General features: G+C 37.1%; 1 protein-coding gene across 1 annotated transcript; it reads left to right on the forward strand.

The window, feature by feature from the left end:
• The first annotated feature begins 579 nt into the window (after nt 1–579).
• On the forward strand, nt 580–18,345 carry CAPZA2 (capping actin protein of muscle Z-line subunit alpha 2). The gene is made up of 9 exons (XM_027659758.1): nt 580–688; nt 2,663–2,714; nt 3,407–3,470; nt 4,043–4,249; nt 5,472–5,551; nt 8,346–8,424; nt 11,378–11,449; nt 13,810–13,872; nt 14,783–18,345. Exons 1-9 carry the CDS (start codon nt 580–582, stop codon nt 14,921–14,923), a joined length of 867 nt encoding a protein of 288 aa, XP_027515559.1. The 3' UTR covers nt 14,924–18,345.
• Nucleotides 18,346–26,685: the final 8,340 nt, after the last annotated feature.

Here is a 26,685-nt window from a genome sequence, read left to right on the forward strand (position 1 = left end):
TGTTGGAGGACTTGCATTAATTAAGATCTCAAGGTGGTTTTTTTAAACTTTATCTGTTGATCCTGTGGCAATAAGAGGTCATAGGTAGATGCAGGTGAAATTACATGGTTTAGTGTCTCTGCAGTGGTTTTAAACTTGTGTAGTCTATCAGTTACTGTCTACCTGTGGACCTTTTGGAAAGTATAGAACCATAGGATGTGTAGTAAAATTAGAAGAGAGGCTTTGAAGATCAAGTGTATATTCATCATGGTTTCTGGCTCTTTTGGATTGTGTATTGATTCCCAGGCATCCATGGACTGAAAGTTAAAATAGATTGCGAATATGTTACTGATCTTATGTGTTATATTCATCTTTTTCTTTTTGCCAATAATTACAAAACATGAATGATTCAATTTCTTCATCTGCTTCCATCACATATAATCTGCTTTATTCTGTCTGAAGAGGTGGAACTTTACATTCTGTGTTTTTAATGAAGACAGGAAGTTAAAATAATCGAAACAAATATGTGAAACAGTAGGAGTTGAAAAAATTCATGTCTGGCTATTAAAATTACATAATGCATAACTGGTTTGAATAGGAATGAATACAAGTATATACAACTACCTGATTGTTTTTGTATTTAAGGTGCGTATAGCGGCAAAATTCATAATTCATGCTCCTCCTGGGGAATTCAATGAGGTGTTCAATGGTGAGTATCTGTCTGCTCTGTCCTTTCACTTAAGGCATCTATATCCAAAATTGTATTGCTGATCACTCTCCTGAGTTTCATGTAGTTCACATAGTAGTAGCTCCCACACTGTAAGAGCTGGTTTTGTAGCTTGGCATAATAACCTTTTGTCACGAGACAGCTTGAAGTTTAAATGGAGGAAAGTACTACTTTTCTTTGTGATGTAAGAACAAGCTTTCTCTCTGTTTTTAATCAGTCATGAATTAACAGGTGCTGGGGTTTTCATTTAGAAACCACATGTACTATTTTCGGTGTTTGATAAACAACTGTATTTTTCAACAGAAATTAAACTAGCTGAAATTAAAATGGTCTTTTTTTCTGTTTTAAGAAGGAATAGCATTACAAATACTTAACCTTGAATATATAGAGGACTACTGCCTAATGCCATTTGTGGAAAGAATATTAATCTTCTCCAAACATTTCTGACCCTTAAGTTCTGGGCACACTTCATTTTACTGAGTGTATTGGTAAACTGAAAGGAAATTTAAAATTACCTTGTCTCAACTCTTGTTGCCCGAACTTTACCTAAGATGTTACTTTTCTTTAAGAATTGTTGTGTTTGTCTGGCATCAAGATATGTGGGCATACATACTGTATAAAAAGGCATATGTTTTAAAGCTGTGGTTTACAAATGTCTCTGAAGCTATTTAAATAAAGAAGTAAATTAGGTATACTGAACCTGTAGTTCAATTTCAGACAGGAGAGAGCTTAAATTTGTTAAAGAATGCAATTCTTTTTCAAGTCTCTTGTTTTTGAGTTGAACTGTGACCAGCTGATTATTATTTAAACTTAACTAGTACTGCATTTGTGAAGTAAGCAGTTGGTGAGCAGCTTAACTCAGCTCCCTGAAGGTTATTAAAATTTCTTACAGTAGTACTGCTATAAACTTTATTGTTAAGCTAGTTCATAGTTGCAACTACCTCCTCAAAAATAATGTTTGAAAATACATAGCAAACATTTGATCATAAATGTGTGTCCAGTGTTCAATGAGATTCAGACTGCATTCTTAAAAAGAGAAAGAAAACTTTCAGTTCCAGTTCTGTAAATTGTGATTTTGTTTGGTTTAGGAGGGTGGGGGTAGTTGTGGAGTGTTTTAGTTTAGGTGGGTTTCTTTTTTTTTTTTTTTGGTTCATTCGAGGAGGGTTTTTTTGTTTGTGTGTTTTTAAAGAAAAATACTTCAAATTCAGTCCAGGGTGTTTTTTTTTTTTCACTTGAATGATACCTTGGGAATATTTAGAAGAGTGTAATGTGGTATGGAGAGACTAATGATTGGTTAGTTTATGAGCAGTGCATTAAATTATTATTAAACAGTGCCTAGTAAATAATAAGGAAGTAAGTCAAGCACATAAATAACAAATTTGCTCCATAGTAAATATGAAGTTATTCTGAGGAGAGTATTTACTTTATTCTGTATTCATATGTTTCTTGTATGATGGTAGAAGAAATGCTGTTGTCATATATTGTCCTCTGACTAGTAGAGTGTCATTATGGAACAAGACCAAAACTGGTAAGGCTTAAAAAACAGTAAGTGCAACACATACTGTATAAGTGTCATCAGAATACAGTAACAACAATATAGTGTGAGGGATTTGGTATTATACATCTTTAAAGTGAACTTGTTAGAATTCTGTGCTGTTCTCATTCAGAACTCTAAAAACTAGTTTGACAGATTCCTAGAGGTGTCACACAGCCTGTTGAATATGGCTTATATCTGCTTACCAGATTGTGTTGGAAGAGATCCATTTCTATACCATTCTTTTCATTTTGTTCAGTCAAAATTATGAAATACAAAGCAATAAACTGCCTACCTAGTAATCTCAGTGGGTATGGAGTGGTTTGGGTTTTTTGCTTTGTACAGTCTGTTAACATTTGTTATGTGACTGAAACAAGTTTCTGAGTTAACTGTACTTTTATGTTGTGAATATCTCCTTTCAGATGTTCGGTTGCTGCTTAATAATGATAATCTTCTCAGGGAAGGAGCAGCGCAGTAAGTACCAGATGCCACATACTCAGTTGCATAAAAGCAAGATGTTTTTTCAGTTAGACTTTCATAATCAGTAAGTGGTTTGTTTAAAAGATGTGTGCTTGGCAAGTAAAACTGTATTGTGTGTGTTGGGCATCTTTGATCAAGATTAAATTTTTGGCAGAGGAGAGATCTGTGTTGTATCCTAATGATTAGAGCAGCTGTTTTGGAAATGGATGACTTGGATTTTGGAATTAGTCCTCACCTTTTTGGATTTTGTTTTCTATTTCTTAGTAGAAGTTACTAAACATCTTAGACCCTACTTTTATGTCAAAACATTATGCCTACTGTGTTTTATGCCAAAATTAATTTCATCTGTAAGAACAGAGATGTCTGGCTTAGTAAGTTGGATCCCCGTTGAATTTAAACTTTATCTCATCCTCCAGTTTCTATGGGTTACTGTAAAGCTTATGTGTTTGTCTACATCAGGTTAGTTTTGAACATATATCTTTGTGAAATGGTGTTTAGAATCTGTAATATGAGCACTGAGTGAACCAAGATGATTCCAAGAATCTGGGGCTGCTAGATAATAAAGAATTGATATTTTATTATGCATCATTGCTCAGATTATTAGCTATGACTTAAATATCTTGCAGCTACTAAAGAAAAAGATTGTGCTTGATGCAGCCTTTTGTTGTTGTTTTTTTCTCTTGTAGTGCATTTGCACAGTACAACTTGGACCAGTTTACTCCAGTAAAAATTGACGGTTATGATGAACAGGTACAAATACAACTAAATACTTGTGATCTTCCTTAAACTCTTAAAGATGTTCTGGTATTGGAACATTTCTTGGCAAGAAAATTAGAAGAAATGCATCTTCCCCACCAAAACATAGAGATTGTGCCCCTCCAGTAGTACCAGTTCCATAAGTTAATCACATAGGGGCAACTAAAAAGGTTGAAATTTCAGTCTGTGATGTTGGCTGAATTCAGTCAGATGTTTTTTTGGAGCTGTAAAAACTATTTGCTTCATCTTCAGTACTAGAAGACATGAATTTATATCTTGCATTGTTTGTTGCAGTAAGAGGGTAAGATTCAAATTTGTTTTCTGAGGCAATGTATCACATTAGCTTTCTCTCTTGCTATATGCATGTTTTGTATGCATAATAAAGTGTGAGTCTGGATGTGAGTAGGCTTCAGTTAAATGTGGGATATAATCAGACTGGGCATGGCATTTCTTTCCCTCTTTATTAAATAGCAAATGTTAATAACTGATTTTATAATTTAATAAATTTTTTAATATATATATATAAATGTAAATGTAAAATTTTAACTAAAATTTTATTAACACAGGTTTTGATAACAGAACATGGTGATTTGGGAAATGGAAAATTTTTGGATCCCAAGAACAAGATTTCTTTTAAATTTGATCACTTAAGAAAGGAGGCTACTGATCCTAGACCCCACGAAGTTGAAAATGCCATAGAATCGTGGAGAAATTCAGTTGAAACAGCAATGAAAGCCTATGTGAAGGAACACTATCCAAATGGTGTTTGCACAGTAAGTGCTAAATTACATAACCACTGTACCACTATAGATAGAAATAAATTTTTAAAAAGTAGCTATTTGTAAACCAGGAAGATAGCATTTTTGACTGTAAAGAACTTAGTCCTGTCAGGAATTCATACAGGGAAATAAGGGAAGGCTTCAGAAGTTTAATACTTCAGCTATTGGATTATTAGTCGGTGGTTAGTAGTTACTACTGGTTATTAGTAGGTCATAGTGAAGACTTACCTCTCAGTTTTGAAGCATTTTTATTTACATTTTGTAAAGCATTCAGATCTTCTGTGGAGTACTGCAGGTTGATCCCACTGATCCTGGCTACCTGGCTGGTTGCTTGGGGTGGGGGGTGGCAGAGGAGGAAGGGGTTGGTGGGAGGGAGAGGAAATCCATGATACAAATGTCTGCCTTAACTTAGTTTACTGAAAACTGTCTTAGTAGAGCAAACTGTTTTCTCTCCATCATATCTCCTATATGTCAAAGTGCTGTATTCTTACCACCAGAATTGGAGGTTCTTACAGCTTCTTAAAGTAAAACCTCTCAGTCTGGACTAAAATGGCATTCATTTGCCGTTACAAGCCCTATGACTATTTAAACCTCAGCAAACTGATCTACTGATAGCTGTCCTGTGCTTTATGTTGATGTGACAGAAAAATTAACTAGGGAAAAAAATCAGTTGCTGAATTGACAAGTTGGATTGGATTCCCAGGCAGTCAGGTGAGTTCCAGCTCCCGTAAAGGAAATCAGATTGGATGTTCATTGAGATAATATTTGGTAGTATTTGATTTTGAGGGATAAAGCAGAACAGAGGACCAAACTCTCCCATTTAGTCTCCTTTTTGCTATTCTGTACAGGCTTAAATCATCATTTAAGTGTAGAATAACTGATGTTTGAAACCCAGCTGGTAATATATATATAGCCTCTGTAGTCACTGCTATAGGCTTAAAATTCCTATAGTTGCAGACAAATGAGCTCACATGAAATTCAGTTAAGATGTTTGACCTTTAGTTTTTCTAATCTTAGATTTTTCTGCTTTGTAATAAACACTTTAATGTTTCATGTATAAAATATTATGTGAGAACCATAATGGTTATAAAATGAAATTTTACAGTTTAACAGTAGTAGAACCAGGTAGCTCTAAGCAGTTTGAGCAAGATATACTGAAAGCTGGACTCTGTTCTTTTTTTTACTTTTTTACTGTTCTTGTTTTTTCTTAATTCAGGTGTATGGTAAAACAATTGATGGACAGCAAACCATTATTGCATGCATAGAGAGCCATCAGTTCCAAGCAAAAAATTTTTGGTAAGTTTCTGTATGGATACACACAGAGTAAAATACAGCAAACTGATTAAGTGCCACATCACTGATAATCCTTAGTTCAGAGAAGAATATGAGTATACATCTTGTATGTGACTTTTTTCTCCCTTCACCCCACTCCACATTTTTCTGCCAAAACTGTAGACATCTTTTCCTTTGTGGTAAGTAAAATGTCAGACTGCATGCCTGCATCTCCTTTGCAGAACTTTATAAAATTCCATATGACACAGTTTATCACACTGGCACCAATACCATGGCTGTATTCCCTAAGGCAGTTGCTTTTGTGTGTGTTGCTTCCTTTGTGATTGACAGAATAAAACCAGCTCCTCCTGTTTTGAATGTTTTAGAGAAGTGACCAGAAATTATTTACAGTAGGATTTGAGTGATTAATTTTTGTGAGAGGTAGATAAAGATAATTTTGGATGAAATGAACTCTTACAAACTGCACATTTCTGTTTTTTCTGGACTTGGTTGATAGATGTTTTCCACAGTCTGGAGTGAACTTTGGATAGCACCTTACAGGAAACTGGCCAGAGTTTAGATAAATATCACAGTATCAGGAATGGGTTAAGGAGGTTATACCCTAAAGATAACTAATATATGCAGCTGTCTGAAGAAATTTATTTATTTATTATTTTATTTGCTGTTTTCCATCTGCTTGAAATTTATATTTAGTAATCCCATGGCTAATGACAGGACTGCAGAAATCTTTGTTTTCTAATGCTGAAGGTGGATATTACATATGCATAGTAATTTCACCATGTGTATATATCAGTTAAATTATTTGCCCAGCACAGCGATTTTTATTGAATTGGTACAGCTAATAAGTTATTTTTCCTATTGACTTAAACTTGACTAGTTAAGTCTGCATGTTTTACATCAATACAAAAAGTAACTTGAAATAATAACACTGATTTTCTTTTTTATTTGGAAGTGTGAATGAATTTTGATATTCCAAATAGTTACTTTAATATTATAGTCTTTAAAGAAGAGAGATAGATATGTAGCAACGTTGTATAAATAGAGAAAATGTTTCTTGGAAGTTTTCTTTATTAAAGTTATGGGTAAATATTTACCATGTTTCTAAGAGTTTTTCAGGGGGATAGTCAGACTCTAATTCTCATTCTTAGCGAGTTGTAATAATGCCTATTGGTTTGGGGGATATGGGGATGGAGAAATGGATTCAAAGTTAACCATGCTCCTCAGTGATGCAGCTGTATGTCTGGATATCCAGCCCAAGCTACAGGCAGTATTTATCCTCAGGGTGTCCCAACTTCTTAGGCATTTGGAAGGCTGTCAACCTACCATGAGAGCAAGTTTGTTGGATGATAGAAAACCAATACATACCAAATAAAAATACTCTGTGATTATCTGAAATACTATCAATATAGTAGGATAGATGGCTTATTAAAGAATGTGGAAGAAAAGGAAGGATAGTTAATCTCTTGCAAAACATCTGAAGTCAGTAGAACTAAATAAAGTAATAACTTTGTTTTTACCTCAGAGCATTTCCTACAGAAGGGTTCTTCTGAACTTTTAACTCCTTCTTTTTTTTTTTTTGGAAAGCATCTTAAGGGCAAAAAAGATATCCCAGACTGGAAACACTGTGGTCTTCTTAACTTCAAGGGACCACAAAGTGGCTAAGAAGCAAACAAATCTGTTAGCTAGCTATTGAATCCCAGGCATCTAAAAGCTATACCTGAAGTGTAGTTCAGCATGTAAGCTTTCTCATAACCAATGGGTTAGTCTATAAGGCTACCAGTTATTAGTGTCACTGAGTTGGGCAACCTTTCAGTGTTTTTTCAATGATGCCAACAAGCTTCTGAATTGCTTTACTCTGAATTTTCAGTGATAATTTGGAATTTGTCTGAAATAATAACCAAATGCTTTATAGTTAAGTTATTGTTGTTTGTATCTAAGATGTGTCATTATATAGATTCATTAGTAGCTGTTAATTTTAGTATTTTATCTCTTTCTCTCCCATTGTTGAATGCACTGGAGCACTGGAAGTTACACCTAACATTAGCAGGACTGGAACTCCTAGTATTAACTTTCTTTCCTTCTTTAAGTGCAAACACAGGAGGAATCAGGGAGAGCTGCCATGCATTCTTAATACAGCTTCAGTGTACTAACCTTCTAATCCACTAACCTCATAACTGAATAAAAAGATGTCTAGTCTACTGGAAAGAAATCAGGTGAAACTCCACTCTCCTCGTGCTGTTTTCCAGATGTTTGAAACTCCCTTTAAGCCTTTTGACAAGGATGCTGAATTTGTGGAAGAGAACTGGAAGGAAATAGTTGTCCTGAAAGGGAAATACTAGAAGAGCTAAAAGGCCTAGTTACAGCTCAGCATAGCAGAAAGTCTTGCTACTTGAATGTTCCTTCCATTCAAGTTTTTGATAGCCTGAGGTGAAGTATGACTTTGACTGATCCAGCAAGTCATCCAGGTCCTGGAAACAAAATATTGACTGTAAATGCCTAATTAATGCTGAAAGACGGAAAGAACACTGGAGGCTTTAGGTATTTTCAGAAGTCCTATTCTTAAAATATCCTAACTAATAAATCTCTTTGGTCCACATTGAAAACTGAGGTTAAATATTTTGAAAAACTATTCTGTTCTTCACTGATAGAGGCTAAGTCTTTAGGGGAAGATTTTGTGCATGTGTAGTTGCACTGCAAACTTAATTCTCTGGTTTCCTTTGACTCTTAGTTGTATGTTGGGATTTTTTTTCTTAACCAGTGGGGTGACATCCAATTTCTGTTTTATTGTTTTTTAAAGGAATGGCCGTTGGAGGTCAGAATGGAAGTTTACAATCACCCCTTCAACCACTCAAGTGGCTGGCATCTTGAAAATTCAGGTATGCTTATCTCAAACTGTGTCCTGGTCAGTAAAGTCTCCAGTTATTACCGAGGGAGACTCAGGCCAGTGTATTAAATATGTTAAGAGAATTTGGGTTCCCCGTAAGCAAAGCAGCAATTCAGTTACATGTGAGTGACTTAATTGCATATTTACCTAATCCTTACAAAATATGTGTTTAATGTAATGATACAGAAGACTTCAGAAGGTGTATTCACCTCAGCTAGGCATATACCTCTTTGGTTTCCTATTTCTTGAATTCACAGTGGGACAAGTCTTTCCTGAGGGTAGACCCTTTCTGAAGTAGAACTTTTTTTTTTTCATTTTAACTAAAAATAGGGTTTTTTTCCTGTTATTCTGTTGTTCAGAACCTGTGGTTTCAGCAATTACACTATCAGAAATTTTTTAATCTGGGTCTTCTTCATTCAGAATTTGCCCTTCCTGTTGGCTTTAGGGCATTCAGAAAGGAGGAATGTGAAGCAGGCAGAAGTCTTGACACCAAAGGAAGTCTGACTGTCATGTCAGGGAGACTTGACTTCCTGGATTAGTTCTCTGGAATATGTATGCATACTTTGCAAGACTTTATTAAAACAGTTCTGGGATCATGGACTAGAATCTTAGTGCAGTTTGACTATCAGCATAGTACTTTATTATGTTTTTTATAAGATATAGATCAAGTTCCCTTCTCCTGCTCTTTTTCTGCCCCTATGAGGTTTGCTCATCCTTACTGATCAGTGATGATTTCAGAAGGAAGATGCAAAGGGATGTTTTTCTAGCCATAGCCTGAGGCTAGGATATTTTAGGATATGGTAGCTGTGTTCAGATCCACCCAAGCAAGGGAACCTGAATCTGATTTCCCATTCTGAGGCAAATTCCATAACATTTGTAATGACAGTCAAAATCTGGGCACCCGTTATTCTGTTGTCAGATCACAACGGTCATAGTATCCCGCACCTTAAGTAACTTCTAGGCTTCTCAAGACTTTGTCACTTAAATTCAGCTTGCAGCAAAACAGGCATTTTCTGCACAGCACACACTTTTGATTAAATGTCTTCAGAGGTTTTCCAGAACAAGGAGGCAGGTGTCTACCTAATTCTATAAAAGATTAGCCCAGTAGCCTAGAAAATAGTTTAACCAAGGAACTTAAGTTCTAATCAGCTTTTCAATTTGGGCACCAGCTGATTTTGTCTTTTGTTACTATTTTGCATAATAAATCAAGTAATTATTTACATTTAATAAAGTCTGTGTTCTGTAGAGCAATGAGAAGTTCTGCTTTTATTGCTTGTATAGGACATAGTTGTTTCACCAAGAAATTCTGAACTCACTTTCAAATTTTTGCAAATTGTGTACAATTTCTTCAATGTATGTGGAAGTGCTCCCCTTTCATCTCTCAAAACAAATAAGTAAAAAAGGTGCTTTAATTTTTTTTAAGGAGCAAAATAATCTTATAGAATATCAACTCCCTAAGACATGAGTGGAATTTGTGTAATTTCAGTGTTGTTTGCAAAATCTTTGACAACAATATGCCATTGCCCTGTTTCTGATAAGGCCTTTTATGAATAAGTTGGGGGAAATGGCAGCATCACAGGTGTCTTCAGCATTTCTAAGATCACTTGCACAATTTCTTCTTTTTTTTTTATTTCTCTTAATAAATTCTAATACAGGAGATGGAAGAGTGAGTCTCTTCCATTGTTTAATTTTCTTTTTGTTCTGTATGTAAGGGGAAAGGTAACAGCAGAACTTTTTACTAAAACTTAGTCCTTCTGGTGCTTAACGTGTTCAAACTGTGCATGGAATACTAAGTGTTCTGGTTACTAATTTTACCTCTTAGATAATTTGTTATTCATATCCCTCCTAACAACCTTTTCAAGAGGTTCTGTTCATAAACATCCTCCTTCTTGTAGTCTTCTGAACCCAGACCTAGCATTCTAGAAAGATATCAGTAGGGAGGTGTAGTACAGAACACTTATGTCTCATATTTAGTTTAAGATATAACACATCCCAGAATAAGATTTGACTCTTCATCCCTGTTAAGATTTTAGGCCTGTTTGCCAAGAATGTGATTCAGTGACAGATAGGATGTTTGTGCTGGGGTTGGCCTGAGAGCACAGAGGAGGTTTGGGCCCCTGCAGTGGATTGTCATGGACAAGAGGGGAGATTTATATTTCTTTGGGTTTTGCCATTTCATTGGGATTTCTTAAGTTTTCCAACAGTTGCATTAGGAACTAAATGTTTTCGAATCCTTCCCAACTGAATTTAAAAGTACTAAAGTTAGCTTGGGGTAGAGTTTTACTGGTCTCCTCCTGCAATATAATCAAGGAAGCTGTTCTGTAGATACAATGTTTTAAGAGTAAATAGATATTATCCTGCTTTGCAATCTAACCTTAGCAAACTTTGTTCCAAAGAACTCCCTTGTCTAGATAAATACCAGGTTTTGTTATGAGCCATATCTAATAGAGGAAAATATCAAACCCAGGCAGATCTAGAAAGGGAAGCCTAATGTTGCACTGTCCCTAGGAAACAGTTTGGGGGAAGCAGAACAACTTCACAGTGTCCTGAAACCTTGCCAAAACTATTCTAATTTTAAATATATCTTCACCATTTTCAGTAGTCAGGTCTATTCATTTCAGGCGTTTCTAGTAAGGTCATGTAAATTGTATGTTGTTGTCTTCATGATGTTAATCAAAACCTAAACTTCTTTGTATGGAATACTGCATAAGGCATATCAACACAAAAATGTTTCCAGAGTATCCTCTTTAGTAATCCCCCTCAAAAATAGTAAATTCTACAATATTTTGGTTTTCCTATTTGCTTTTGTTCTGTAACATTTTCTATGCCATTTTGGTTGATTTTTATAGGTTTGTTACTATGATAAATAACACAATACTTTGATTTTCCTGTATGTTGTTGATCTGTAACATTAAATGCGAGGTTTTTTGTTTAATTGTCTGTAGGTTCACTATTATGAAGATGGTAATGTTCAGCTGGTGAGCCATAAAGACATACAAGATTCTCTAACAGTGTCTGTAAGTGAACTTTAAGGACCTTAATGGGTATATTGAATAATTTAAAAATAAAAGCAAGCTTAAAAAAAAGCTCAGAAGTTTGGAGGCAAGTCTGTTCTTCTGCATGCATGGGAATTAATGTTTTAATTTACAAATATTTTGCATGTGATATTTACTACTTTTACCTAATATGTAGTTCATGTTTAAAAAAAGTCAAAAAAGATAAAATTAATGTATGCTTGCATGTGGCTTGTATAAGTTAAAATAACTTTGATATTAAAGCTTTAACTAGCTTGCTGTCAGTCTTTCTGCACTTTTGTTGGATTTAAACTTTTGTCTGCCGAGTGACCTATAGAATTAATTTTGGAATATGAGGGAGGTTTGAGTTATAGTAACTGACTTTAGTAGGAGATTGCCTCCTTTGCTTGCTAGGAGAAGACCACTATGCTAAAAATAGTAAACAAATGCTACCAGTTCAGAAGTAGTGGTAGGTATTCTCTTCATTTTCTCCCTGTCTGTAGCTGGTGCTGTCAGCCTCTTGCTTTTCTGTACAAAAAGCCCTTTCACAGATGCTTCAGCTTGAGAAGCATAACACACTGTATTTAAAGCATCATCTTTTTCAACTTCTTTCCAAATGGATCATTATAGTAATGAGGAGCAAACAGTAGAAATAAAAATTGCTTGGAAATAGTACCAGATGTATCTTTTAAGGGCTGATAATGTTGCAGCATGAACAACTACTGCTTTTGAAAATGTGTTTATAATTGTGTTTATAAACAGTAAAATTTTCTGTTGGAGTGTTTTTTAATAAAACTTAAGCCAGTGAGGTTAAACTGGCAAAGAGAAGTTGTAAAAGTGAACAGTAGAAGTATTTTAATGATAACGACTAGCAGTAACTGATTTGGCTCAAAAGCTCAATTCATCAATAAAGAACATTGTTTATTAATACAAAGTGAGGCTTGTTGGCTTTTCAGTTGCAATAGCACCATAAAGAATGGGGGATTGTGGTGCCAACTGATAACACTTCTGGAGCAGTAGATATAAAATTACTTTTGACTCCCTGAGCAAAGGGATCTATTTAGTTTTTCATTCATATAAGAGTTATTTCAGGGAAGATTATGTAGATGCAGTTCTCCTTTCAATAGCTTTTTCTTCACTTTCTGTTGGGAAGAAATTTAATTCTGTTTTGCAATTCAGTAAAGCAGCAGAAGACCGATGAGCAGGAAAACATCTTTTACGTAACTTTGCTAGAACAAAAGCAAGTATGCTGCTGGTTACGAATTTTTAACCTTGGCTTTGAGCTTTATAGAGGGCAGAGGCTGTACAAGTTCCTATTTCACACAGAAAAAATGGTAGGTAGATTGACCTACCAGGTAGGTAGGAGTCTCAATGGCTTCTCTTTTTTGTTGTTGCAGAGAAGCCATTTTACACCATCAACAGGCACAACTGAAATAAATGAGGTGTAAATAATTTTGCTGAAGGTTATTTTCTTATCCCTTATTTTTCTCTGAGACAAATAAGACCTCATATCTCTGATTTTTTTCCTTTCATTAGCAGAGCCTTTGAAAGCATTGCCCCAGTTCATTGAAAAGTCAAAACCCTTTCCTTTGTTCTTCTTGGTCTTTGCTGCTTCCTTCATCTCTCTTGCAATGTCCAGGACCACTTTAACAGCTGCTAGGTGCAGTTTCACTGAAACTTTGAAGAAGTTATAGTTGAAATTGTCAGTTTTCTCCCGGTCTTTGCCTTTGTAGGAATGAGGGATCACATGGGACAAGAACACTTCTACCTTTTAACAGTTTCTGCAAAAGCACCTTTAGGAATGTCTCCAATCTAAGTTGGAAGTTTGGAAATTCATGAACTATCACTTCCTTCTTGAGGCTTCTTTCAAGCTTTTCAGCTAATTTGCCTCCAGATTGACTGGTGGAAAATGTTTTATTTTTAAAACAAACATACACTTGCATCCTTAAACAGTTTCTATAACTTCTGGTTTAGGTGGTGCTTCTTGGATTTGTACTAGAAATGTAGCATTGATAACGTTGTTATCAATACTTGGCATGTTTTTAGAGACCTGTGTATGGATTGTCATATTTCCAAATGCTGTTCTGTTCCGTATGTCTTTTTATCATACCATAGAATTTTTAATTAAAATATTTTAATAAGCTCCATGGTAATCTTTATGCTTGTTGCAGTTTGGCTGAATATGCCTTTTGGATTAATGTTTTGTTCAGTTTTGGTTTAGCCACTGAATATGGTCAAGTGTTCTCATTGAGTCTACCTGATATTATTCATAATCTAACATAGGAAATTATAGGAAAAACATAATCTAATTAGTCCTAGAATTATGCTGTATATCAGACTAATTCAAATGCTTTTTTTCCTAGAATGAAGCCCAGACAGCAAAGGAATTTATAAAAATCGTAGAGGCTGCAGAAAATGAATATCAGGTATGTTGGAAACAAATGCTGTATCCTTACTCATAGTTATAGCATTACCATATACTTAGCCAAAGCTAGTATTCTGTAACTGGCAAGCTTTTGTTATTAAGATAATGCAGTTCCATATAAATAGATAACATGCTGCTGTTAACTCTGTCTTGCCTTTCCATACCTTTTAGGGATTGTGCTCACCTACTTAACATTACAGTAGAAGTAATTTTTTGAGAGCAGAAAAGCTGTTAGCAGGATCAAATATCAGCAATTCTGATCTCTTTAAGCATTAGTGCATTCCCTAAATGGAATTTTTGTACAGATTCTGTTCAGAGGCTACTCTGTTGGACAGTATTGCTAAATATGATTAGGCATTACCTATTTCAATTAGTCATTTCAAAGTTAGAAAAGTGTAACTGTTCTGGATACCCTCTGCAGAAGCGGATAGATGTTCATTCAGGTCTTGAACATAAGGTAAATTTAGACACCATGTTCTGTCAGCTTGAAAAAAAATGCTCTTTAATAAAGAATTTTTAAATAGGTATAGTATGCATTAAATTCAAGTTCATACAATGTTGTGGACCAGCTTTACCACTCTTCTAGGAAAAACAGTTGGGAGACTTTGGTGTCTGGAATTACTGATGTATGCGCTAACTCTGATCAGCACTTTATTTGTGCTGCTGATTAACCACACTGGTTTGCTGAAACACCTTGGCTATGGCCAGCTTTATTACATGTCTCACTAATTTTCTTCACATAGTTTCAATCTATATCTAACAGCTTTCCTTCGTAAAATATTATTTTAATTTAGCATGGTTTTATTAAGCCTGTTTAAGAGGTAGCAAGCTTCTCAATCATTTAATGTTTATATAGCGTCCTAGTTCTGTTCTTCATGTGTCTTTGTTTTGTATGACTTTGTGTTTAACAGACTGCTATCAGTGAGAATTATCAGACTATGTCCGACACTACTTTCAAGGCCTTACGTCGACAGTTGCCAGTTACCCGCACCAAGATTGACTGGAACAAGATCCTTAGCTATAAGATTGGAAAAGAGATGCAGAATGCTTAGTGAACATTGCATGACTGGATCGTTTTAGTGTCCTTGTATACAAATAAAAATTATTACAAAAAGTATTTGGAACTGTCAGATCACCCAGTCAGCATGGGCTTTTGCCATTGAAAATCACTGTAAGTAGTTTGGTTAGAGCATAAAGCTTAGCTAATTGACTTTTTTCCTTTTTCCTTCCTTTCAGAGGGTTGCAACTTCAGTATAGCTGAGTATCTTCCTTTAGAGTCTCTGTTGTACCTTTATTTTTTTATAATGAAGAGACCATGCCTTTAGTTTTCAATTACACGTTAAGAACAGTTTGAAAAAATATTTTTGCATATGATAACCCTTTCTCTTGCTTTCATGTGAAATGGACAACTTCCAAAATTTGCTGGGTTCCTTGTGGAGATCAGTAACGTGCATTTCTAGGTCAAGGTCAACATGGAGTTCGCCATAGGTGCTGTTGTAGAAATCGTCTGTCCTTTCATTTTATGTAAAATTGGGAAAAGCATTTTCTGTATCATTTAAACCTGTCAGAAGACTTACCTAGCTAGCTCCATGGTAGCTAATTATTTTTTTTAAAGAAAAGGCCAAGGTCTAATGCTGGTTTAAGATTTTGAAATTAAATAAAAGTACTTACTCCAGAAATGCATTTAATGCTTTGTTCTGACAATTACTTAAATGAGCTCAAACTCCATCTGCCCTCGAGCTTTTTTATCATAAAGCTACAAATGTATTATAACAAGGCATATTGTAATATATATAATCCTGTACTCATTACTATGTCTGTTTATTTTTTCTTGGATTGAAATGTACTAAAATTCAATGTGACATTAAAACGCAAATTTTCTATTTATTTGAGTATCAGATTCCTTCCTGATATAGCCTGGTTTTGGTGTTTCTAAATATTTTTAAAATTCTGCTTAAAACAACCACAAACTTGTGTATTTGGAGATTGTAATATTATCAGTTGTTTCCATCTGCATTTAAGAAACATCTACACAATGAAGTCTACTTAAAACAGGTATCTTTTAGCTTCATATTGGCTACAGAGGATGGAAGAAATTACAAGACCAAAAATTAATACATGTGTCTGGAGAATACCTTCCTTGATGTATCTCATATTGAAAATGGATGTCAGGTATCTAAAAACACAGACTCCATTGCAAATGCTGTATAGCACTTCTATGAAATGCATAACTTTCATTTTTAATTGGATAAAAATTTGTTCTATAATATGCTACATACTTATATGCTCATGATGGAAAATTAAAAAGCTTTTTTATTTTTGAGAAGGCAAGTATTCATGCTCACTCCTAAACAGTAAAGCTTGCACAAAGGTTTTATGTCTTTGTTTACAGCATGATTTAGTTAACTACCTTTAACTCAAGTTACAGCATGGCAAGAGAAAGAGTCTAGACTTGGTACTGAGTATAAAAAAATACACACAAAGTAGTTTGCTGTTTGAATTGTAATAGCAATACTCCAATATTCTGTTCTTCAGTGCTCTCTTATACAGGGGTATAGAAGTTCTTGAAACCACTGCTACTTTACAGTACTAAAGTGTATAGTAGAAGAACGGGATTTGTTCTACCACAGTCTTCCTGGAGAGTTGCTCTCTCAATTGTCTTTGTATATAAGCTACTGAACTGTGATGTTCTTTTAAAATCAGCTTATAAACGTTGTATGTGAGCCAATAACAAATGCTGAATCATTGTCAAGTCAGTCTGTCAGTCTTAACTAAGATCTAAATACAAACCTTCAAAGAATTTCTTCCAACATATTTGAGAACAAGCTAAACAGCAGTGAATGGACAATTGGGAGAACTGTTAATGGGCAACAATGGTGCAAATAACTTTTCTAGCTGTTTAGAATGTTGTGTATGACCAGAATCAGCACTGGCTAAAAGTCAGAATGCTATTTTTCTTATCTGAAATAAAAAGCTACTTTTAAATATATTCCTAATAAAGAGGTATTTTACTGTGAAGTACTCTTACTGTATTTCCCTGTTTATTCAGTCCTGTGATAGTCTTAATTCCTTATCTTGAAAGAATACCATCCTTCAGGTTCAATTCTACCAGTTGGATGACAAAGTAGATTTGTATTACTTATATTTTTTCTTGTTGTGGTAATTCTTAGTCTGTGAGTTAACTTTACAGCTGGAGCATCAAATTTATTAAGTTATAGCTTCAATAAAGCCATGTCTAAGTAAATAAACTATTCTCTTACTTTTTCAAAATGGTGTTGTATCATATTTAGGGTGTAACGACTCTGCAGATGAAGCTGACCTGACTCTCAGCTGAGGCACATGGCATATTCAGAATGCTTGATTTCTGTCAAGATTGTGGATGTCACTTGCACTTTTTTTGTTTCTACCCCTACCCCTCTTAAATTGGAGAACTTTAGAGCTTGCTTGTTAGTCTTTAGGGTATTTTGTGTAGGTAAAGCACTTTCTCTGAGAAATTTTGCTATGGCAATTGTCTTAATGTGAATTACTACTTGTTTATATTCTATTTTTAAATATAAATACAAGCTTTGTATTGTTGAATGTTGATGTAATAGACATGATAGCTTGTAAAATGGACTTGTACAATGCTTGCATTTTTGAAGTGTATTACATCTTATGCATCCTAGTTCCCCTTTATATGAAGGAATTTCTAACTTCTGCAAGTAAGCAATTGTTCTTTATGAACATCTGCATCAGGAGCAGCAATTGTGCTTTTGGTTTCTCCTGAGCAGCCCCTTTTTTTATGACTGTCTTCAAATTCATACTGTGGGTAGAATGAAACTTTAAAATCATTGTCATTTTGATCACATCATTACTACTTCTTATGCTCTACATGCTGATAACAATTCTGCCATCTGGCTCCATTGGGAACACTGCAACACAGTTCATTGGGAAGTGGTCATTCAGCCCTGGGTTAAAAGCATTGCCTGAGACCCAACATCCCAATAAATGTGGTTTCTGTAGGGGATGGCTCCAGCTGCATCTACAGCAGCAATGTAGTTTGTGCAGTTTGGGAGCAAATCCCTCTCTCATCTTCACTTGCCCCAGACTGGTTTGGCTGCCAAAGCCATTTTGGTGTGCTTGAGTTCACTTTTGGAGAACTTGGAACTGGGCTCTGGGTGTGCAAAGGATGCCCTCCAGCTCTGAATGGCGACCCAAGTCAATAGCAGTGGTTTCTTTCAGGCAGCTTGAAACCACCTATGTGTTGAGGATGTTTGAAGCATCAGACTAAACCTGGCCTTCAAATTTCCAGACTGTATATACCATGGGTATAGAAGTTTACATCAGCTGTTTGATTCTGTGGATTCACTTCTATTGTATTGAATCACCTGCGGACACAGACATGGCTTCTGCTGCATTTGTTGACTGGAAAGACTGAAATTGTTCTTCATCTGATGCAACTGTAAACTAGGTTTAGATTAAACTTAGTTTGTTCATAACCTTGAAGTGTCAATTTTTGTGTGACGGTTGCAACTCTAAATTTTATTTTAAGGGGAAAATTTGCATCAGATTTTAACCAAAAAAAGTCAATTTTTCTCTCACATCTAAAAGAAAGGAACTTGAATATGCACTTTATTCCTTCTGTGAAAATGAATGCTTAGTACTTGGTAGGTTCACTTATTAGCAATATTTTCCACTGCTGCTGTGATTGGCTTACCTGTAAGAGGTATTGCTCAGCATGTTAGCCATGTGCTCATCAGAAGAAAGACTGGTAATCGTTGCCTTAAAGGATGTATTCTGTAAACACATTCAGACTTCACTGTGCATCTTTTCTTTGCAAATCAGTAAAGTTGTGCAGGGGCAAATCTGTCAGGTTTCTTCCTCTTAAGTCAAGAGGAGTATATAGAGACTTTTGCTGGACTAGCTGTAGTTTGAAATAACGTCAAATCAGAAACAACTTCCAGCTTACAGGGTTGTAAATATACCTACTAAAGTAGTAGGTGGCTGATTGGTTTGGAAGGACACCACCACATGCCCGTAATAACTTGTAGTAAATACTCATTTCAGTTGTGTATTTAAAAGTGCTTATTAATTTTCAGTGTCAGGTGTATACTGAGTACAGGTGCTTTAGGCCTCAGGGAAAGAACTGAGAGTACTTCCTTTAATAAGCAGCTTCCCAGTATGCAACTCAGTTTGAGTTATGCTTCAAGATTATTTCAGAAATTACTTAAGAATGTTAATATAGAAGGCTGAGCTGCAACTTTGCCACACCATTGTGAATGCAAGACAAGCATTGTTGTGAGTCAGGTTTCAGAAAAACATGCTCAACATCTCCTTCCTAGCAAGTAAAAATGTCCCCAGAGGCCTTGCCAATTACAGTGCAACAACCTGCTTCTGGTATATCTGGAACCTAGAATACTTTCCCTCAAACATAGAGAAGAGAGTTTTAGTCCTCTGAGGTAAAGAAGGGACTCGGCCTCCCTGGAGCAAATCTTCTAACTGGCTTAAAGAAAATAAGGCTATCTCCTCTTTTGCAGATGAAGTGTTTATGAACCTAACTGAAAAATCACAGCTGCAAGCTCTTGAGTGCAGGAAAACTATTTAACATTCCTTCTCTTGGGATGTGGATAGAGTGGATGTATTTTCCTTGTGCTGCTTGAGCAGCCTTCCTGCCAAGTGTGGAGGCTTTCTTGGGTACTGGGTGGTAGTATGTATTGTCATGGGCTGGGCATCTGTTGCAGAGGCAAAAGTTAGGTGCCCAAAGGCAGAAATGTTCAAATTCTTGCTGTGCTGTGAAGGTGCCAGAAGGGCCAATTGTGCAGCAAGGGCCCCAAAGATTAGTCCTGGGATTTGAGACACTGTCACGCTGCCTTTTCCCAGGTAAGGCAGCGCATCCAGTTGTTAACACAAGACATGTCAGTAAAATGATAAGAGGTACAAGATTGTGATCAGCTATGATTTTCTGTGTTTCCACTCAACCAAGCCTGCCATTCAGCCTGGTAGCAGGGAGCCTGACACTGCAGCTCTGAGGAATAAAAGTTGCACTCCAGGAACGCAGGTCTGATGGAGGCTGACACAGCACTCACAGACAAAGTCTTCAGTACACAGTGCCTGTGAGCTTCAGCATCTGCTGCCCACTGGTTTGGGCACACATGCTGCTCCTCAACCCGAGCTTTGCAAAGGGCAGCTGTGTGTTTCAGGTGTTGCTCAGGCTGTTCACCCCGTCCCAGCAGTGTCTGTCTGAACTCAGGCAACACTCCTGATGCTGCTGCCCCAAATGCCTCAGTGGCCCTTCTGTTAATAACCTGCTATTTGTACAGTAACCTGGCACCTCTTTCTCCTGTCTGGTGGTCTAACCATGCAGTAATAACTTCCACATAATTTGGAAATTAGGGAAACAGACTTGAAAAAGGAGCAAGTTGATTAATAAATAAATCAATATTCAAAGTAAGAAGATTTTTTTTTATATACATTCTCAACTTTGCTGTGACACTTAAGGTTGATATCTGCACATGCAACTAGAGTAGAAATCTGAGCTTTCAGCAGTCATTAGCAGTTTTAACCTAAGTAGCAGGAAGAAAACTCTCTTTCATTCTTTCCTTTTACATGATGCTTGGATTGTCAAATCAGCTTTCAGATGCTGTAAAAGTTGGTAAGGTTTGCAAATCTTTCACTTCATTGTAATAGGTAGCAAAAACATGATTAGCCAAAAGGCAGTTTTGGTTAAAGATTCCAAATTTCAATATTCAGCTGTCAGATTTCTGAACAATAGTGGTGTTAGAAATCTTTAAATCCTTGAATGAAATGCAAAAGTTCATCTTGGTTTTTATTCCACAGCATGGCACAATCAGCTGCATCTTTACCGTATGTGGCAGGACAGACTTGTCTGCTCTGAAATAAATTGTTAAAGATTATCCTTCCTCTCTGTAAGTTTTTGGCATTATTAGTATTAAGGTAGATAGTAGGAAAAGATAAATCTACCATGCTGGATCCTGATCTCTTTTTGTCTTAGCTGTGGGCATACAGAAAGGCTTCTTCCTATTCTCTTTGCAACATGTTTTAGGTATTTGAAGAGCTTCTCCAGACTATGTAGCTTTTAGATTAAAGACTGAATTCAGCAACTTTAATTTCTACATGAAATCCACTACTTCTAAGTAATTTCTTTACATCCTACTTTTTTGTTTCTGTTAATTTTGAGAAGCTTGTTTTTTCTCTGTATATTGTTCCTTTCAGTCCTGATGATATTGCAGGCTGTAATGATATTAACCTAGTACTTGGATTTCCTTTTGCTAGAATCTGGCCTTGATTGCTATAATATTCTCTAGCATTGTCTTCATGAGCAATTAGAAAACTTCTGTTCCAGCATTAAAGCCCATGCTAAATTAAGGAGGTAAAAGAATCAACCAGCCACTGCTAGGTACGTGTGCCTGATGTTATCCTTCTCTACTGACAAAGCAGGCACTGGGAGTGTACAAAAATGAGATTGTCTGTATCCTAATGATGTGGACCAGCCAGCAAATGCATCCTGGCATAAGGAGACAAGGGCTGCTGTGAAGTTGGGTGATGAGCTGTATCCTTGTTACTTGGGATATTTATGGCAGCAGTAAGCAGTTTGACAGTACCTTGTAGGCACTGATGTCAGTTAAAAGTGAGGAGGTAAAATGCACCACCCCATCTTGTGCTAGGAAACAAAGCTTTTTTTTCCTACCTTTTTACTATGGAAAAGAAAAGGAATCAATGATCAGTCAAAGTTGACAAGCTGTGAAATGCATCTCATCTGTCCTGCCATGCAGTGGTGAAAACTGGATGGTAGCTAGTGTAACATCCATGCGAGCATTTTCCATATGTCTCAAAAGCTCTGTGTGTAGGGACAGGTATTATACTCCACCAAGCTAGCCAGAACTACTTCTAGAGTACCTGAAATGTGTGTGTCACTCAAGACCCTGTTTAAAGTTCCTGTAGGCATGTACTGAGCCTGAAGAGTCCTTTAGCTGTCACAGGTGCCAGGAGCCAGCTCAATTGCAGAAGGCTAGATCTGAGAGATGTTGCTAAGAAAATAACTGCCATATGCTGATGAAGAATTCAAGTGCTGCTCCTGTTTCAAGGCTTTGCTACAAGGCAAAGGTTTCTCCATGACTGATTCTCTGGGTGCAAAATAACGTGTTAAAGTCAGTAATGAGTATGTGTCCTGTCCCTGTTCATTACTAAACTTAGTGAGCCATCATCTTTCATTTAAGAACTTGTCTACTTCTCCTTAGCTCTTTTAGCTGCAAACTGTGTGCCTTGCAGTCCTACCAGCAGTTGGTATGGCCAGAGTTACTCTATCTCAATGTAAATTAAGAAGGTGGAGAATGCCAGTGCATAATTTCCCAAAGGATAAATCCAGCTACCTGATACTTCACCCTCCTGATAAGATCCTTTCTGATGCAGTAAAGTTGCTACCCAAATTGTAACTGCTAACAGAGGGTAACCCAGTGTCTGGTGTCAAAACACAGATGATGACAAGACTGAGAAACAGGACAGTAGCAGATGCAACCGGGGCAATTCCACAATCAAGGATTATTGTTCTAGGAATCATCAAAATTATCACCAAAGTAACATAACCAGTGAAAGAGGTTTCAAGGTCAGTGGGTTTTTGTGCAGATGATGGGTTTGCTACAATCATGGCAGTTTTTGGTGGTGGAGATCACCACAGAAGGTGAAAACATGGGAGCAGCAACCATTACTATGTTCTTTTCTCTGAATTTCTGATAGTTTTTTGATGAACTTGTAAGGAAAAACCCCTTCAATATGGGTATTTGTGCCTGGTTAGGAAATACTGAGGGGAAAAGAACAGAAGCTTCACCCAGACTTTAGGTGAAGCTCCCTGCTTATCCACCAGGGTTTTCATCTTGTTCTTCTTCCCTGCTGCCATGCAGAGCAACTGATTCAGAAGCAGCAGGAAGACAAGCTGGCTTTCTTACCTGCAATGATTGTGTCTAAAGAGAAAGTGAAGTGAGCCAATGCTGGAGTCAAATATAAATGAGGATTCATCAGATGTGTGTTTGTCAGGAAATGAGATGAGACAGAAAAATTTCTGTTGAAGCAACAGAGAGGAAGGTATGCCATTAAAACCAATTAGCCAGAGCAGACTTGGGGTAGTCTCTAGGAGTGGGGCTCTTAAGGATTTAAATCTCAAGCACAGAAGATAAAAGTGCAATATAAAAAAGATAAAGGCTTTTGGAACATATATCTTAGGATGGAAAAGGCCTAACAGCTAATTTTCAGGGGGTTGAGAGGGCAAGAAAAATATACAAATATCTTTAGTAAAAGCAATGGGAGAAGCAGAAGAAAGTACTCCCTTTCTGAAAATGGCTGAGTAGTGGAAGCAGAAATGAAAATGAGTTCTGTTTCTAAGGGATGATATGTAGAAAGGGCAGGATATGTTGAGAAGGGAAGGAATTGAAAGCCACTGTGATAACTACTACCTGTATGTGTTTCTCTTACCAACGCCCAGAGCACCCCTAATGCTGGGCAAGTCACCTCTGTTGCAGTGATTGTGGGAGGGCAGCACGAGCTGCCCATGCGTGATCACCTTTGGGCAAGGAGAACGAGTCTGAGAGAAAGAGTTTTATAAAGATAGTGACCTCTCACGAGTCTGTATCTGTATAAAGCTCTGGTGTAAGTACCACTATGCTTCATTTATATATTCAGAGCCATTGCAGAGCATTTTGTTGTCAAAACTGAACCTGCTACCCTGACTTTGGCACCCTCTCCCAACCACTGTAACACTCTGTGCACCCTACAGCTGCACAGCCACCACCCTTTTCCCCACACAGCAGCAGCTGTTGGGATTTAGAAGAATTTTGTCTCTATGTAATGCTTCTTAAAATCCTCCTTTTCTTGTTTCTCACCTTGGATCATGCAAGCCCAGAGAAGCCCAAATTTGCAGAAGCACTTGCTGTTTCAAACTCATGTCAGGCTGGAGTTCAATAAGTATGAAGTCTTGAGTATCCAGTGATGCCTAACATCCCATATTAATGATTATATTTAGTGCTATTCCTTCTCCATCACAGCCTTCTGTTTTCAAAGAGATTGTGGAAAAAATCCATATGCAGTCTATGAAGTCCTTGTAGTAGCAAGTGTCATAAAAGAAACCATCAGGGAATGAATAATACTGCATCTATAGCAGATTTCAGTAATAGGTAGTAAATGGGACCAGGGATATGTACTGAATGATGGGACTGCAGGTATCCACTGGTGCTAGAGTACAAACACACCCTGTTCCCAACAAGTGGGTGGAGTGTGTGAGAAATGCAGGTGTTTCCTGGGCCACAGGCAGCCACCTCACCCCTGTATCTATAACAATCTCAGCTACAGCTGTCCAATCACACTGTGCTGTGCAGTAAATCCAGAGCTACGTGATAAGAAATAATAAGTGGGATATAAGCTAGCAGTAACTTATGACACGGAAAATCATTTTACTTTGTGCTTACCAATACTAGCAGGAGTGAAAAGGAAGAAAATCTTCTCATACCAGGTGGCCTTACCCTTCTGTGTTCTTCACAATCAGAAGGCTGAACTACAAAATTGTTACATAAAAGCATAGATATAATGTAGGCCAGTTTGGCCAAAGAGCACACAATCTATTCAAGTAATGTAGAAGAAAAGAGATACAAACTATTCAGATTAAGAGGGGGAAAAAGGCCTACTGCAAAAGCGATGAAATTAAAGATTAGATTAGATGTTAGGAAGAAATTCTTTACTGTGAGGCTGGTAAGGCATAGGAACAGGTTGCTCAGAAAAGCCATGGATGCCCCATCCCTGGCAGTGTTCAAGGCCAGGTTGAATTGCGCTTTGAGCAACCTGATCTCATGAAAGGTGTCCCTGCTCATGGCAGGAGGATTGGAACTATGTTTAAGGTTCCTTCCAACACAAACCATTCTATGATATGATTCTACAAAATTTCTTCTTGAAACAATTTCAGGTAATGGGGATGTAAGCATCCCACTTCAAGATATGAGGTTAGTGCCAACAATTAACACTGAGTTTTGTTTTAGATTGTTGGGCAACCCTGGTGTTTGTACTAGTGGCAAGCTTCCTTCTCTCTTTCCTGGACCCATCACCTGCCCATGCAGGGCCTGAGACAGGCTGGAGGGTCTGTCAGTTCCCACTAACTGAACAGAAGAGTTTTATAGACAAGAGCTGCATTCCCCAGCCACCCTGGAAATCAGAAGCACTGCCTGTAAGGTTATTCTACTGCTTCTTGAGTATTTAGAGCATGGATTACCTTAAATCTTAGGCCAAGCTTGCTCTGAAATGTCACTTTTGCAGACAGGACCCTTTCACTTGAGAAATGGCCATCGTGGTTTCTCCTTTCCAGAACTCTCTTTCTCCTTAACAGACTACATCAGGGTTATTGACAATATTGGGTATACCTTCTCATTACACATCACCAAAATATTTTCCTTATTCTTTCACAACATTATAACCTAACTATTGTGAGGTAAATGTAATATGGTACAGTGGTTGCATCACTACTAAAAGGGGAGGCAGGATGGACTGAATTAAAGGATGCTGTGAGAAAGGAGTTTCTTTGTGAAGAACTACTGCTGGGTACAGAAGAGAGAATGCTGTGACCCAGCAAGAACAGATCAAGCAAAACTGACTGAAGAGCAACAGAGGGAAGAAAGTAAGATATGATGAAACCAATATTTAAGACAGATAATTGTTCTGTAGCTCAAATCTAAAGACAAGAGCTCAGAGAGACCTCCTTCTGTGGAGAGGGAAAGAAGAAGGAGCCTCCATGGTCTGCAGAGGGAGGATTTCTCAGCAATGATGTACTGGATAGATGTGGAAAGGCAAGACAAGTAGGCCAAGGAGGAAAGAACTGCATCAGGCAAAGCAAAATAATATTCTGATAGTTGATTTGCAAAGGTTTAACAAGATTTGGCTTAGGAGCCAAATCTAGCTGTGATATAAGGAAATCGTGGGGACCCCTGGTGGTCTTTGGGGATCCCTGGTGGTCTAGTGGTTAGGGTGCAGCACTCTCACCGCTGCGGCCCAGGTTTGATTCCCGGTCAGGGAAACTCCCCCAGGCAGATGGAGCTCGTCAGCCCTGTAAGGCCATCCATCTAAGAGAAGGTCACTCTAAACAAACCTACGTCCTGAGGACCTCACTGCCACTCTCCAAGCTCGCTCGGCCCCGGCAGATGAACCTTAGGATTAAAGGGTGGGCTCAGCTCAGTGCACACTGTGTCTCACCTAAAAAATCCACTGCACAGGCTCGAAGGGTAAAGACCTTTCCCAAATCTTCGTTCGCGAAGACTGGCCATACGTACATAAGGAAATCGTGTGCCATTTGGATTTGCTTCCATGGCAGAGGAAGTGCTGCTTGCTCAATCCCTGCCTTCCAACAGGCAGAGCTGTTGTTATCTTCCATAATAGTTGCCACCTTCAAGCAGTAATAATTATCTGTACTTGATCCAGCACTGTGACTGCTTGATTTCCTTCCTCTGAATTCCTGGAGATTAAGTAAAATGTCACTGTCAGTGGATTTCTGTGCTTCTACCGATATATAGCTGGTAAAGATGCCATGTTGCAAATGATAGAGGAAAAATAAACTATGCTCTGCTAATTGCAGACTTCAGAGGAGAGACCTTTTTCTCTCTTTAAAATGTTTGTTCATTAAATATAATATCAATGCTCAGCAAATTGAAGACCATGCTCAACATCTTTTTCCTTAGAAAAAAAAGCGAAGACACCAGTCAGTAAAAAAATGCCATGTCTTCTCCATCTCCATCTTCCACAAATGCATCTCTTTAAAAAAAAAAAAAAAAATTACTGTTTGACTTCA

This window comes from Corapipo altera, unplaced genomic scaffold (genome assembly GCF_003945725.1).
Source record: "Corapipo altera isolate COAL_440 unplaced genomic scaffold, ASM394572v1 1, whole genome shotgun sequence".
Lineage (NCBI taxonomy): Eukaryota > Metazoa > Chordata > Aves > Passeriformes > Pipridae > Corapipo > Corapipo altera.

Bases quoted from the DNA above. Each gene is read 5' to 3' on its own strand.
- CAPZA2 (XM_027659758.1), top strand. From the start codon at position 580: ATGAATACAAGTATATACAACTACCTGATTGTTTTTGTATTTAAGGTG. The intron at 3,471-4,042 runs GTACAAATACAA...TTATTAACACAG, and splicing joins TTGACGGTTATGATGAACAG to GTTTTGATAACAGAACATGG. The intron at 5,552-8,345 runs GTAAGTTTCTGT...TGTTTTTTAAAG, and splicing joins TTCCAAGCAAAAAATTTTTG to GAATGGCCGTTGGAGGTCAG.